This window comes from Salminus brasiliensis, chromosome 1 (assembly GCF_030463535.1).
Source record: "Salminus brasiliensis chromosome 1, fSalBra1.hap2, whole genome shotgun sequence".
In the NCBI taxonomy this organism is placed as follows: Eukaryota; Metazoa; Chordata; class Actinopteri; order Characiformes; family Bryconidae; genus Salminus; species Salminus brasiliensis.
The window spans coordinates 9,767,033-9,782,808 of NC_132878.1; the positions used below are offsets into that span (position 1 = coordinate 9,767,033).

Below are 15,776 nucleotides of genomic sequence, written 5' to 3' on the forward strand. Positions count from 1 at the left end.
AAGACTGGACATTACTCTTCTAGGTTCATCTCAAATCTATACAGTGGCTAATTAGAATAGTTTACCTGTAACCAGCAACCAAATCTCTGTTCTTCCAACTGTTCTTCTAAGTACCAAGTCAAACAACATATTTTAATACAGACTTCTGAATTAATGTTTTTAATTTATTTATTTTAAATGTTATATAGTTTATATATTTACTAGGGATGCACCAATCCATCTTTTTCTGTTCCGATACAGATACCAATACATGAACTTTGCGCATCTGCATCTGATAGTTGATGACAGGTCGAGGGCACCATGCTTGTTGAATAGGGGGGAATTTTGCTGTTTTCTATGATTATATATATATATATATATATATATATATATATATATATATATATATGATGTCTGTGTATGATGCATGTTATTCTGAACTTAGGTTATGAAGCCTAGAATACCAGCGGCGCGAGAATCGGGTTCTGTGAATGGATCGGTCTTTTGGATCAGACTAATTATCCTATACCCAATCCAGCTAATTCTGTTTGTATCATGACAGATATCCGTTCCTAGTATCAGATTGGTGCGTCCCTAGTTTTTACACCTTTTCAACTTTAATTTTCAACAATTTTAGTGGTTGTACATACTTTAAAATAATTAGGCATTTATAAATGTATAAATAAAACAATAATAAATCATTTATGTTAAAATGCCTTTATAAATAAACATTTATACCCTTGCCGTAAATTTAAACCAAGGACCAAACTTGTAGTAAACAAATAAAAAAAGCTCAATTGTACTGATTATTTTTTAAACTGCATGCCTACAGCACCCACTTGCCTAAAACCATGGTGCTGTAGTAATTAGTTCAGCAGTAGTAGTTAAGTAATTTCTAATATTCTTGCTTCTTGTGGTTTCTGATCCTGCATAATATACTGGTGTAAATAAAGTGCATTTGAACGCAGCCAAAAACAGCAGGTTTTTATTTATGCCTGTATCTATTTTTTTTAATAAACACTGCACTCATAAAAACACTGAAATGCCAAATAAAATATTATCTATACGTTGTCATTCATTCATTGACTCATACCTTTGGCAGTGCCTCCAGCACCAGAGCAGTTTTTGCTGCCTCTCCATACTGCTGGTAGGCCTCAGCTTTCATCCTCATCTTTTCTGCTTCAGCCTTGCCCACCGCCTCAATGGAGGCAGCTTCTGCCTCACCTATACGCTTGATCTTCTCTGCTTCTGCCTGCGCCGTCAGCACCTTCTTTACTCTGTGAGGACAGAAGACAATAGAGATTTCTGAGCTTGTCCTTTTCTACAATGTAATGCCTCCAGTCTCCACTGTATATCCTCACTATTAGCTCAAATTATCTTTCTAGCTCCTCCTTTTTTCTCGAATATACGTACTTCTGTCCTTCTGCCAGCTGCTGCATCTTATAGGCCTCTGCCTCAGCTGGCCGCTTCACCGTGGCGATCAGCTCTTTATCAGTACGGACGATTTCTTTCTCCTCTATGGTGATCTGTTTCTTCCTTTGCACCACCTCAATTTCAATCTCCTCCAAACGGATCTTCTGCTGCTCCTTAGCTGCCTGCAGTTCGTATGCCAGCTGAGCCTCAGCTTTCTGAGAGAGAAGAAGAGAAAAAAAGACAGATTCAGGGTCTGGAGGGCAGCACTATTTGGTGATGGTTCCTGCTCTACTTAGTTTGTCCCCAGGTAAGTTCAATTCTTTGATTTAACAAAATAAAAATCAACTAAAATCAATAAATCATGATAAATGATCAAATATTGAAAAACTGAAAAGCAACAACTGTACAGACAATGCATCACCTACACTATATGTCCAAATGTTTGTGGACACAACTTCCAATGAATGCATTCAGCTACTTTAAGCTGCACCCATGGCTGACAATGGTAAATGCACACACTGCCTACCTAGTCCCTGTAGAGAAGCCCTGCCAATAGAATAGAACTCTGTGGAGCAGATACGCACGAGGCTATTGGTTTACCATGCCTAATGCCAAATGAGGGCTCAAGGGCAATTAAGTCCTACAGCTTTAAGCTGTGGAACAGTGAAACTGTGTTCTCTTAAATGACAGATGGTTCTACATCCAATACTTTTGGGAGGAGTTGGGGAGTTAGGAATAAGGTGGTCACCCATCACCCATCATCCTGGCCTCACTAACACTTTTGTTGCTGAATGCATTCAAATCTTCACAGTAATGCCCCAAAATCTAGTACAAAGCCCTCCCTGAACATTAGAGACAGTTACTCTAACAAAAGCAGAGAATCTTTTAAAACCTATAATTTTACAAGGAAAAATGAATGAGCATTCATACGAATACTTTTGTCCATATAGTGTATGCTTCAACTTTGTGTTTCTCTTTTGCTGCATTTTGTATTTTCTGATGTAAAATAATATATAAGATGAGACTGGTCTTGTGCAGCAACTGTGATTGGCTACCAGCAGTGATTGTAAGTAAATACTGTGATTGGCTGAATTACTCCATAATTAATTTCTGATGACATTGGAGTGGATCAGCTGTCATATATCTGCAATTACAACTTGTTCTCTCTACTCTTTCCACTGACTCCTTCATGTTCTTCCAGGGTTGGAGACGAGCAATAGAAAGGGAAAGGGAGAACAAGAGCAGCAGATAAAAATCTTCAACCAAAGAGGTAGACACCACACAACAGACTATATACCCTGGCGAGACATGCCCACAATCACAAATCACACCTACAAATCAGTCCAATTTACTAGTCGGCCTAAGGTTAAGGCCAATTCCACACAAATAGTGAATATGGGTGTCTCTGTGTCTTTGGTTAAAGCACAACATAACTCTGATACCTTTGCATTGACTTCTTGATTGAAGGATGCTTTCTGCATCTCCAGCTCGCGCTTTGAGTCAGCCATCTTAGTGTCTGCTAGGAACTTAACATCCATCATTTCCTTCTTGCATTCTGCCTCCTGCAGAGAGAGAAAGAGAAAATGAGCAATAGTCAGTTAGAGGGCAGACTAAATCAGTTTAAATCAAATGAACTTGGTTGATATGTTTGCTGAAGGTCAGATAGGGCTCTGCCAGACGCAACATGAGTAAACAATGTTTAAATGTGATGTAGGGACTTGTACATGCAAAACTGTTGACACCCCTAGTCACATTTTCTATTTTCTTTTACAGTTTCAAAATAAAAAAGTAAAAGGTTCCCAAACTCTGCATGGTCTTCGTAACACCCCCTTAGGCAGGTAACACGCTGGTAAACAAAGCAGCAGCTAGGAGTCTTTCAGTTCTTGTTTGGGGGATTTATGTCCATTCTTTTACACACTTCTATGACTTTTTACACCAAAAAGATTCTCATGACGATCATATTGGTGGAGGTGTCGCTGCACAGTAGCACTGCACACCACCACTCCAGAGTCTGCTAAATTTTCCGAAAGGAATGCTGTAGTCAAATGGGGGTTCTGATCTAGCAATCCTAGGAGCAATTTAGACTTTAACTTGACCTCCAATGTTCCTGTTAATTGCCATTTCTTAATTGAATTACAAACTGAGGAAACTGTTCACCTGTATACAGTGGGGAAAAAAAAGTATTTAGTCAGTCACCAATTGTGCAAGTTCTCCCACCTACAAAAATGAGAGACATCATAGGTAGACCTCAAGTATGAGGGACAAAATGAGAAAAAAAAATTCTGAAAATCACATTGTCTGATTTTTTAAGAATTTATTTGCAAATAATGGTGGAAAATAAGTATTTGGTCACCTACAAACCAGCAAGATTTCTGACTGTCACAGACCTGTAACTTTTTCTTTAAGAGGCTTCTCTGTCCTCCACTTATTACCTGTATTAATGGCACCTGTTTGAACTCGTTAACAGTATAAAAGACACCTGCCCACAACCTCAAACAGTCACACTCCAAACTCCACTATGGTGAAGACCAAAGAGCTGTCGAAGGACACCAGAAACAAAATTGTAGACCTGCACCAGGCTGGGAGGACTGAATCTGCAATAGGCAAGCAGCTTGGTGTGAAGAAATCTACTGTGGGAGCAATAATCAGAAAATGGGAGACCTACAAGACCACTGCTAATCTCCCTCAATCAGGGGCTCCAGGCAAGATCTCAGCCCGTGGGGTCAAAATGATCACAAAAACGGTGAGCAAAAATCCCAGAACCACACGGGGGGACCTACTGAATGACCTGCAGAAAGCTGGGACCAATGTTACAAAGGCTACCGTCAGTAACACACTATGCCACCAGTGCCAGACGTGTTCCCCGGCTTAAGCCAGTACATATCCGGGCGCGTCTGAAGTTTGCTAGAGAGCATTTGGATGTTCGGGAAGAGAATTGGGAGAATGTCTTATGGTCAGATGAAACCAAAGTAGAACTGTTTGGTACAAACACAACTCGTTGTGTTTGGAGGAGAGTAAATGCTGAGTTGCATCCAAAGAACACCATACCAACTGTGAAGCATGGGGGTGGCAACATCATGCTTTGGGGTTGTTTCTCTGCAAAGGGACTAGGACGACCGGTCTGTGTACATGAAAGAATGAATGGGGCCATGTATTGTGAGAGTTTGAGTGCAAACCTCCTTCCATCAGCAAGGGCATTGAAGATGAAATGTGGCTGGGTCTTTCAGCATGACAATGATCCCAAGCACACTGCCAGGGCAACAAAGGAGTGGCTTCGTAAGAAGCATTTCAAGGTCCTGGAGTGGCCTAGCCAGTCTCCAGATGTCAATCCCATAGAAAACCTTTAGAGGGAGTTGGAAGTCTGTGTTGCCCGCCGACAGCCCCAAAACATCACTGCTCTAGAGGAGATCTGCATGGAGGAATGGGCCAACAAACAAAGTATTGAGATGAACCTTTGACCAAATACTTATTTTCCTCCATTATTTGCAAATAAATTCTTTAAAAATCAGACAATGTGATTTTCTCAATTTTTTTTCTTCTCATTTTGTCTCTCATAGTTGAGGTCTACCTATGATGTCAATTACAGGCCTCTCTCATCTTTTTAAATGGGAGAACTTGCACAATTGGTGACAGACTAAATACTTTCTTCCCCCACTGTATACACACACCATATATACACATATACACACAATACAAAAACACACACACCCTAATTCCTGCATCCCTCTCAGCCTCTGCCACTCCAATGTCTGCATCTCTCTGCACGGCTGCTGTCTGGGTCTTTCCCAACGAGCTCAGATAGTCCACTTTGTCATAGACATCCTATGAGGAAAAAATATACATTTTATAAATCAAATATATTTGCATATAGATATAGACCAAAGAAGGAGGGACATTTTTTTCCAGGTCACAGTATTTTCACACCGAGATCAATTTTGCTTGAGAGCCAGCAATTAATTGTTTTATGATTTTTACATGCTTTTTAAAGCATCCATCTATATGAACTTTCTAGACCTATAACCAACAAACAACTGGTCGTGTTTACGTAATTGTTTCAGTAGAGGATTAAATATCAGGTTCTTGCTGTGTAGTGGTTACCTTAATAGTGAAGCTGAGAATCTCAATGCCCATCCTGCCTACATCAGGAGCAGCCACCTCCCTCACCAGACTGGCGAACTGGTCTCTGTCCTGGTAAATCTGCTCCACTGTCAGAGTGCCTACAAGCAGAGGGCTGAGGTCAGTATGACGACATTACACCACATTACACAGATGAGCCATTGAGCTCATCGCATTTAGTTTGAGGCTGGATTTCAGCATTTAATTATTTGTTACACCAGAAGCGTCAGTATCTTATATGACTGAGGCTGGAACTGTGCGTGAATAATATAGTAGGTGAGGTCACACTAGAAGTGATATATCAGCACAAGGGAAGCACAAGCAACCAGTAAACACTGCTGTCACCCTTTTCTGTTCTAATTAAAAACCTGTGCAATATTTTACAAATGGTATCACAGGTTTATACCTCAGTTAAAAAGGCCAGGTCATCATTATGACACACACCATTAGTACAGTGTACTACAGCAAAAACAAAAACAAAGTACCAGTATATATATTCACTACAAATTGCTCTTTTTAAAATCAACTTCCATTCAAAGGTAACAACATATTGCCTTCCACAGTACAGTCACCATTTTGGAGATTCATGTTTGTCATTGGGCAACGATGATAGATATACCAATGATTAAGAGGTGTGTCACAATACTTTTGTCCATACAATTTCAGCATGCCACAGTTCTGCCCCTGCCATTCATATTGCAGTTGTCCTAATGTGTTGATTGGCAAGACAGCCAATCAACACAGAGCTCATTTAACTTATACCCATCCTGAAGGCATAAAAAAGGACCTCAGGGAAAAATATAGAATACAAGAAAACTGTAGAATATGGGTCTTTTTATCAAAACCTACTGGAGAAGAAATATAAAATCATATTCAGCCAATATTAGGAGCTATCTGATTTTTAAGCTCCTTTAAAAAGGCCCTGATTTTAAGAGATGCAAGACCCTTGTCTAGCAGAGTTGGTGTGGAATGAAACACTGATTAAAATGTAGACAGATGGGCGCCTAAAAACCCTTCAGAGATGCAGGGCTTACTCACCCAGAATGGAGCGGAGATGACCCTCCAGCGTCTGCAGGACCACCCCTTTAATTTCCATCACTGACTTACCCAGGAACTGCTCACAGGCAAGAGACAGCAACTCCTTATCTGTCATTACTTTTACCTGAGAGCAGCACAGAGACACATACAAACATTGGTGTCAGGCTGCGAAGAAACACAGGCAACTCAAAGAAATACAGAGATGGACATGTCTGAGTCTGAGTGTAGTGCTAAAAGTTCAAGGCTAAAATGTCACTGCATTCCAGAAGCAAGATGTAATGGTAACATCCATAGACACTATAACAGACTTCACAACTGACCCAAGTGAAAAAGTCATTCCTTCATTCGCTCTGTTGTTGACAGGTTATTGGAGGCTATTTCAGGAATCACTCTACTGTAATGTTCTGATCAGGACTTATGTTTGTGTGTACATATAGAAGCAGCTGCTCTGCATTAGCAGAAACCAGATCTGCAGAAGGAAATCAGTGGGGCTGCTGTGGGGTTTCCCTGTACAGAGCTTTCCCTCACGTGCTGCTGTCTGCTATTGCTTTCACACAGAAACAGAGGCAATATACATACACCGACTCTGCATTTTGAGAAGCAGAATGGCTAAAAAGCATCATAGCATCCCAGACGTGCAGGATAAAGATATAATTATTAACATAAGGGATAGACAACTCCAGCCCTCAGCATTAAAATGTAAAACTCAAAGACTTTTCTTTCTTTTTACCTTGGTCCCTATGAATACTGAGAGGGCTTTATTTAGCCTCGTCCAATCAGATGTGGTTTATTGGGGGGGCTTATAACTAACAACTAATAACACTTTCCTCATATCATAAAGGGCCTCATTGTGAGGGCAATCAGCTGGCAGCAGAATATCTGCAAATAAGCAAGAGAATGTGATGAATTTAAAGGGTCTGGAAATCAATGGGATGTGCCACTAGGGGTGTTACGGCTTACATTTTTCTTGGCATAATAACTCAGCCAAAAAAAGTACCACAGTTTCACGCTATCACAGTATTGAAGAACCATTTAACTGCTTTGTTCAGAATGACTGAACGACTGTGAAAGAGCAGTCAGATGTTCTTAAGGTTGTTTATTTATCATTAATAATGGTATGTTTCCTGTGCACTGGCTAGTTGCTGGGTGTAATATTACTAATTAGCAGTGGAGCCTGCTTTTACAACAAACTGTTAAACAGAACTGATCCATCAATGCTATGAAGAAAGAAATGTGAGGGAAAAGCTCGTGTGTTTCCGTGTTGAGTCAAAATTGCTGAAGTTATGGCTAAAATCGTCCAAGAAACACTGGTGTGATGAACTATAACTTGTAGATGAAAATGCATTTCAATCTGTATTTTGGAAAACAGTAGCTGTCCAATCATACACCATGAAAACCTGTAAAACTGTGACACCGTAACAACCCTATGTGCAACATATGTGGTGGTTGGTGTGGCGCAACAGATAACACCACTGCCACACTATGTGGGAGACTGGGGTTCGATTCCAGGTCTGGGTGACTATGCTGCGCTACACCAATAAGAGTCCTTAGGCAAGACTCCTAACACTACACTGACCCACCTCTGTAATACGGGTAACCTTGTAAGTCGCTCTGGATAAGAGCGTCAGCTAAATGCCATAAATGTAAATGTAAACAAAGCTGGATTCAACTGCCTCTAGACCAACTCTAAAGTTGGTTCTTTATGTCTGCCCTTGAGCTACAAGGCTAATGTGAGCTTATGTACCCCAATCAGCATCATGTTTGTCCCATGTCACAGATACAGAACAGGAGAAAATCGTGTAAACTTGATTTAGTGTTCGATTTACAAAACTGAAGGTCAAGAGTCGCCTATCCCTCTCCATTCAGCATTGCATGTATTGGTTCTGCATTCATGTACATCAAGTGACTCAACGTATACAAAGATCAGAGTAATCAGTGAGTGATTCATCTTGCTCCCCACTGCTGTGAAATGGAAAGAGAGTGAGCTTGTCCTTTAGAGAGAGAGAGAGAGAGACATCAGAGGTTTGTGCATCAACAGAAGCTGCCCTTTAAGGCTAAAATGGCAACAGCTTCTCCTACTCTGATGGCAAAACTCCCTCTGATTAGCATTTAAAGAGATGCTTCTTCCACTGCTGGGATTGTGGCTGTGCCCTCGTGCTATGGTTAGTGGTGGAAAGCGTGGGCAGTCAGAAGTGTGCTGCACTTCATTTCCAAACTGATTGTGGCAAATATGGGTGGGGGAGACACTATACAAAGTAAGGGTGGGCAATATGATGAGACTAAATTTATGACATTATGGTACTGGCTGACATCTTTATAATACATAAGAAATATCACTATTTTATTTTGTGAAAGTTGTAACAAATGGATACATCCATATACATACATATAGTGCTGCTATAAACTCTCATACTTTCATAATACAGGAGTTTAGATGTATTTTATAGTCTTTTAATAACACATGCACTTGTTCAGAAAAAGATTGATCACAATAATGTTCAATTAATATTCATATTGCCCACCCTAAAACAACTGAACCTTAAATGACTCCCTTTATGACACTGTTATAAACACAACAGGGCTGCTAGCCATGCTAATGTGGTCTTATATAGTTTATGCATGTGCCGACCAATAGGACTTGAGGTCCTAGCAGAATTAAAAAAAAAAGGTGTGTTAAAGCAAATGATACATGAGAGAAAAAATCTCACAATACCCAACAACAAGACGTTCATCTATTTATCTCTGCATCTACACTATAGGTCCAAATGTTTGTGGACAGTCCTTTTAATGAACACATTCAGCTCCTTTAGATAGGACTCTCTGAAGCAGATAGAAATTAATCTATTGGCACTATGCCATAATGCCTGGCATGAGCTAGAGGGGTATATAGCCCCTTTAGAATTGGGCAGTGCACCAGTGGAACTGTGTTCTCTAGAATAATGGATGGTGCTCCATGCAGTGCTTTTGGGATGAGTTGGGGATGAGATTCTGACCTCACGAATGCTCCTGTCCTCACAGCAATGCTCCAAAATCTATCAGAAAGCTTTTTTCCCTGGACAGTACAGAGAGCCACTCCAACAAAAGCAGGATCAAGTTTTTTTCTAATACCCTTAGTATAGTAAATGAGCAGGTGTCCTAATACTTTTGTCCATATAGCGCATTTATTGCACATTTTGCACTGGCCCAACACTGTGCACACATGTTCACATACTGCATCCACATATGTACTGTTGATGCTGAAGACAGTCTATTCGTATGTCTATTCTTATGTCTATGTACATCGTACACCAGTCAATGTACTTCTATGTACATTAACAAAACACACTTTAGTCTTAACAGCGTCCAAGTGTCCTAAGGGGAGTCATTTTCGTTTCAACTGCAATTACTTATCTGTGCCAGCCCAGCCAGACAATCAGCCAGGACACTACCAAACACGGCCTACAGAGGGAGCAATGGCCAAGCACACATACAGATAACAGCTGCATGCATCTGTGACAACACAACTCCCCCGGCCCCCGCCATGTACAAACACAATCATTCCCATGACATGCTCAGACAAAGGAAAAGGCTGAATGAAAAAAAGAAAAGGGAGGAGGCTGGCCAACACAAAAATAAGGCAAAAGGGCATGATAAATTAAACAGTGAGTCCCATGTCCGATCTTCCGTTTTCTCTTAATAAAGCTGATACTGGTCCCTGTTTTGAAACTGGATTTAGGCAGTAAATGTGCTTTCATTTACTGTTCAGGCTTGCTGCTGCCAGTGCTGGAGAGGAAATTAAGAAGCTGTGAAAGACTTTGTGCCAACAAAAGCCCCGGATCATGTCTTGTCCCATTATTTACTGAAACATGACACCTGTGTTTGTGGTGTGTATATGTGGAACGGCCAGAGAACCTGCTTGCTCAGTTGGCTAATGAGCTTGAAACCAAATCAACTAGCATCACAAGTTTACAGCGTGAGCTCCATCGTCCGGGAAAAAGCTCCGCCTAATGCTGCCATTAGGGCACTTCCAGGAAGCCTGTAACTCAGGCACATGGATCCTTGGTCTCCATAGAAACTGTCAGGGGTTCATTTACTCTCGTCCAATCAGATGTTCGAGGCGGTGGCTTTATTATGGCAGAAATGTGTTTCCTCAGTTACAAGGGTTACAATGGCCTTATTGTGAGGACCACCAGCTGACAGCAGGGCCACTGCAGACAGTGAAGCTGAAGTGCAGGCCACACTGTTGGCAATGTTCCCCAAGTTGAATCTATCAGCTAAGACATTTCTGGCACCCACAGTTAAGCTTACACCCCAGTTACTAAGCTAAGATAACAGGTTACTGGTGGTTACAAGCTAAAAACAAGCTTTTGACAACCAGTTTTATAAGCGGTGTGCACACATGTCTAATCATGTCTAATCATTAGTGAAGTTGTGGTTGCTGATGTTGTACTACACAGTCATCTTTACAAACGTAAAAAGCAATTCATAACTTAAAACTAATAGTCAAAGGCATGTTTTTATTTTGCACTCATAATTAGTCAGCATAATTATACAATTTGTGGTTGATCAGAACAATATTCTGGAAATAATTCTGAATAATCACAAGATCAATTGCCAACTAGTCTTGAATCGTTGGGTGGAAGAACACCCAGTGGGGAATTTCCCCACTGCGGGACTAATAAAGGACTATCTTATCTTATCTTAAAAAATTGTGTGGTATTAATAAACTGACTAATAAACTGTCTAGAGGAGTCCTGCTTTTTTTTCTTACCTCAACGTAGTTTTGACAACTTTAGCCTCAAACAAAGAAACTTCGAAAGAGCAGATTAGTTGGTTATGAGATTTAATCCATATTTCAGCATAAATAAAGTGTAATTTCGTTCACTGTGGTGGGGATGGAAACCTGACTTCTGAGGCTCTTTCCACATTCCTGCACTCTTTTTGAATCATTCATGGACCCTACATTTTCTGCACGTTTGTGTAATATTATATATATATATATATATATATATATATATATATATATATATATATAATATTCTATATAGAACACAAACTTTGTTTTCACAAAAAAAAACATATTAACATATATTCTTTTATTTAAGGCTCATTTATGTTCAACATTAAACACGTTCTCTGTTGGCTTACAGATACCGACGGCACAGAGCAGTACCACTGGAAATCATGGGGTACTACTTCATCATGACCTCCTCTACTCCTCTACTCTACCCCTCTCCTCTTTGTTGTCGCCAGTGATAGTTACATTGTTTGAAATGGTCATATTAATTTTCGCATCTAAAGGGGTTATAAATGAGCCTCTGTAGCAATCAAAATGAATGTCTATATAGACAGTCCTCTTCTAAACTCCTTCAAGTAGTCTTATAATTTTTCAGAGAAGATTCAGGCTTGGATTGTAAAGAGCTTTGGAATAATGAAGGAGGTAGATTGCAGGGCAAAGTAAAAAAAAAAACAGCAACTTCGCTATTAAAAAAAAACCCTTAGAAACGGCCAAGAAACCATTTACTGTGTTAAAAGTTAAACTGCCAAGTTAAAAGTATATACTGCAGCAGTTTTGTCCCACCTGTTCACACTGATGTTATAAGCACTGTTTACATCAGATCTGCTTTTTGAATCAGTTGTAATAAAGTGCAGCCCATCAAAATATAAATAGCTTACATGCATCAGTTTTAAAGGTACAGTCACAAAAACAACATGTTTATCCTAATGATGACAGTATTTGGTATATGCACCTATAAAACTAATAAATATGGACCTGAGAGGCAAAAAAAGAGGAAGTAAAGATTAAATGTTGAAATTTGGGCCCTTTAAAACATATGCATGGCATAGCGCTACAAACAGGGGGCTGTAAGTACCGAAAAAAGGGTACAATGTCCACCTAGTTTTATATATAATGTTGATGATGCTAAAAAAAAAAAAGTAAATTCAGATGGTTTTGGTTAGTAAATGACATGGCTGTATCAATGTAGTAGACACTGATCTTCGGTTAACATCACCACCACTGTAAAGAAATGAATCGCTGGGTTTCACTATAGTAAACCATTTTGTCAAAACACTCTAAATGACTTTTACAATTTAATCTGCAAGAATGATTTACAAATTTAAAACATCAAGCACTGCCTTAAGGAGAGTCAAAACTGCTAACCTGCACCTCCAGTAGCATACCTAAAAGGTTTCCAGGGGACTTTATCTGAAAAACTTTAGCTTAAATGGAGCTTTAGATGCAAAAAGCAAGAAACAGCTTCTTTTTTTGAGTTGACCATGGTATGTCCTGAAGCTCTCCTACATTTGTTTATATTATTACCATTCGTATATCCATAAACAGTGAGGATACAACAGTCATTTAACAGTAAATGACCTCCGGCAGTCAAATCAGATAAAACTTTTTTTGTAGTCTCTACAAAATCTTTGCTGCCGATTGAGGTCTGCGGGGGATAGAAAAATTACCCGATGAATAAATAAGCAAATCAGTGTTCTGCAAGTCTTGGCAAGTCAAAAACACTGAATTAAACAAACACATAATACTAAAACAGGACAATAAATAAATCAAAATCGGTGAATATGCGGACAGTCCCTTTTCATGGCCGTCCAGGTGGTCTTTCAGTTTTCCAGAGCAGATTCTGGCTTGTGAATTGGAAAAATCTTTGGGATAACGAATGAAGGAGGTAGATGGAACGACAAAGTCCAATCCCAAAGCTCTTCTGGCAGACCTGCTGATCTAAGAGTAATAAAACCTCTGGTAAAAACAGCCATTTCTTTAAAACCCTTAAACACTGAGCATTGATTTACTTTGTATCAGTTGTATCTGAACTGCATGGTCAGTTATTATTTAAATGTTTCCCATTACAGTAAAATAACAGAAAACTTTGGATATAAAAACCCATATTACTAAAGCCAACGGGCAGTTGTTTCAGTACTTACCCCACTGGCTTTTAATATAGGGGTGTGTTGCTACATGCAAGTATGTACTTTTGCATCTGAACATCGAAATGTTCAGATGAGCTGTAAAATAATTAAAATATAATACTTCATGGTCTCCTAAAGTCATCTATAGCTGTAATCCAGAGCCTATTTTACATAACACTGCCAAGCAATTTAGCTTACAATGTCAATTTTTTAAGAAAACATGATAACATGACACCATGATGATAATTTTATATATTAATTAGGCCTATTTGCTATCCAATACATAAACGTCACACCGCTCTGTGATATTAATGCAGGTAGACATCTACATTTTTGAAGGTGAGAAAGCAAATGGTTATTTTCTAAGCACAGGAAAAGGCAAATTAAGATTAGCTTGAATTAGGTTCAGATTTTCTCTTTAAGATCAGTGACGCTCTATTGTTTAGGTAATTAATCAATTCTAACTTATTGCAGTCTTTCATTTTGATTAATTGTTCTAATTTTTAAGAAACCCACAAGATTTGCAGAATTTATACTTAATTATATAACTCAATTTTCAATCATTGTAAGTGAATTAGTGATCAAGAGACCGTGTAGGCTGGCTTGGCTATAGCCAGTAAGCTGAGCTTTTAAAAAAACAACCTGACTTCTGTCCAATCAGAACTTATAAAGCTAGAGTGAGGGACCAGCTCACCAATCGGAAAGTGAGTGTGAGTGACCTTCACTCAAATGATAGAAGTTTGGCACTGTGCGATCTTTTGTCAGGAACCAGGAAAGGGTGGAGGAAGGGAACGTAGGGGCAAAACGGGAGAAATTGTGGATAAAAAAGCTGAAGGGGAAAGGGTGCAGGTTCTGAGGCATCCCGGGACGAGCTGGAAGAGGCGCTGGGAGAGGTGTAATGAATTTACCTGTGCCACCCCTGTGACTGTAAGAGCCACACCCTCCGCTGTCTCAACATCCTCACACTTGGGCTGCAGGGTCATAATCTCTAGGGTTATCCTGTTGGGAGATGCAAAGAAAGGGAAGAACAAAACAAAAAAAGTTTGGCTATGGTGGTCTACGGGAAGGAATGGAGGGGACAGAAGGAAGGAAAGAACGGAAAACAGATAAAGGAACACAAAAAACAGAAATTTGGAAAACAACAGAAATCTGCTGGTACAGAGTTTACAGAAAACAACAACAACAAAGCATTCGTTCACTCCAGACAGATGCTCCAAGGGCACTGGCTGCAAATTTGGACAGAAATGATTTGGGTTGAAGAAGCTTTTCAGTCCATTCGCAAGCAATAGTGTTTATTAGGGGTGCATGATGACAGGATATTTGGTTAATTGGTTAACTGTGCTCCAGAGGAGCAGCAGAATATTTGGGTGACACTGGGCTGAAGTGCTAAAGTGTCTTCATTTTATTAATGTTTTCATTTTACTGCATTTGTAACCGCGTCTGGGGGTGTAATGAGATATTGGTGATGACAATTGATGTTTTAACAGAGACGATCACCATGTTGAAAAAAATAACCAAATAAACAACAGACATCAATTTAATTTTAGTAAGCTTGCTTATTAACAATAATACAATTTAAAAATCTGTACATGCAAGTATGTACCTTTGCTGTTAAAACTATGATTAATTGCTGGGCATTTATATGCGATAGAGTAACCTGTCCACTTTTTCTACACAGCTCAGCATTTTCTGTAGAGCTTAAACATCCCAATGTTCAGATGAGCTGTAAAATAATTAAAATAATCAAAAATAACCCTTAATGGTCTCCTACAGTCATCTATAGCTGTAATCCAGAGTCTATTTGTCATAACAATGACAATTTTTAAGAAAACATGATAACATGACATCATGATAATAATTTCTGACATTAATTAGGCCTAATTGCTATCCAATACATATAAATGTTACACTGCTTATTGGCATCAGTAGATATGTACATGAGCATTACTGGATAGCAGCCCTCTGTTAGCATACTGGTGCATCCTTCATTAACACTGCTTCCTTGTATCTACACTCAGACTGTCATACATCTGTTTCTCTGCATTCTTTGGTAGCCTCATTTCGCCCTGTTCTTCAATGGTCAGTACACCACAGGACCACCACAGAGCAGGTAGTATTTGGGTGGTGGATCATTCTTAGCACTGCAGCAATACTGATTGGTGGTTGCACGTTTGTGTTGTGCTGGTACAAGGTATCAGACACAGCAGTGCTGGTATCGGACACAGCAGTGCTGCTGAAGTTCTTAAACACCTCAGTGTCACTGCTGGACTGCGAATTGTCCACCAATCAGAAATATCCAGCCACCGGCATACTTTGGGCAGTGTCCA

At 39.6% G+C, this 15,776-nt stretch overlaps 1 protein-coding gene across 1 annotated transcript in view; it reads right to left on the reverse strand.

Moving 5' to 3' along the window:
* LOC140538711 (flotillin-2a-like) overlaps positions 1–15,776 on the reverse strand; it is a 40,672-nt gene that overhangs the window by 6,145 nt on the left and 18,751 nt on the right. Inside the window, 7 exon segments of the mRNA XM_072661253.1 lie at positions 1,073–1,256; positions 1,393–1,607; positions 2,835–2,954; positions 5,101–5,214; positions 5,491–5,609; positions 6,547–6,670; positions 14,358–14,448. Coding sequence (XP_072517354.1) covers positions 1,073–1,256; positions 1,393–1,607; positions 2,835–2,954; positions 5,101–5,214; positions 5,491–5,609; positions 6,547–6,670; positions 14,358–14,448 — 967 coding nt within the window.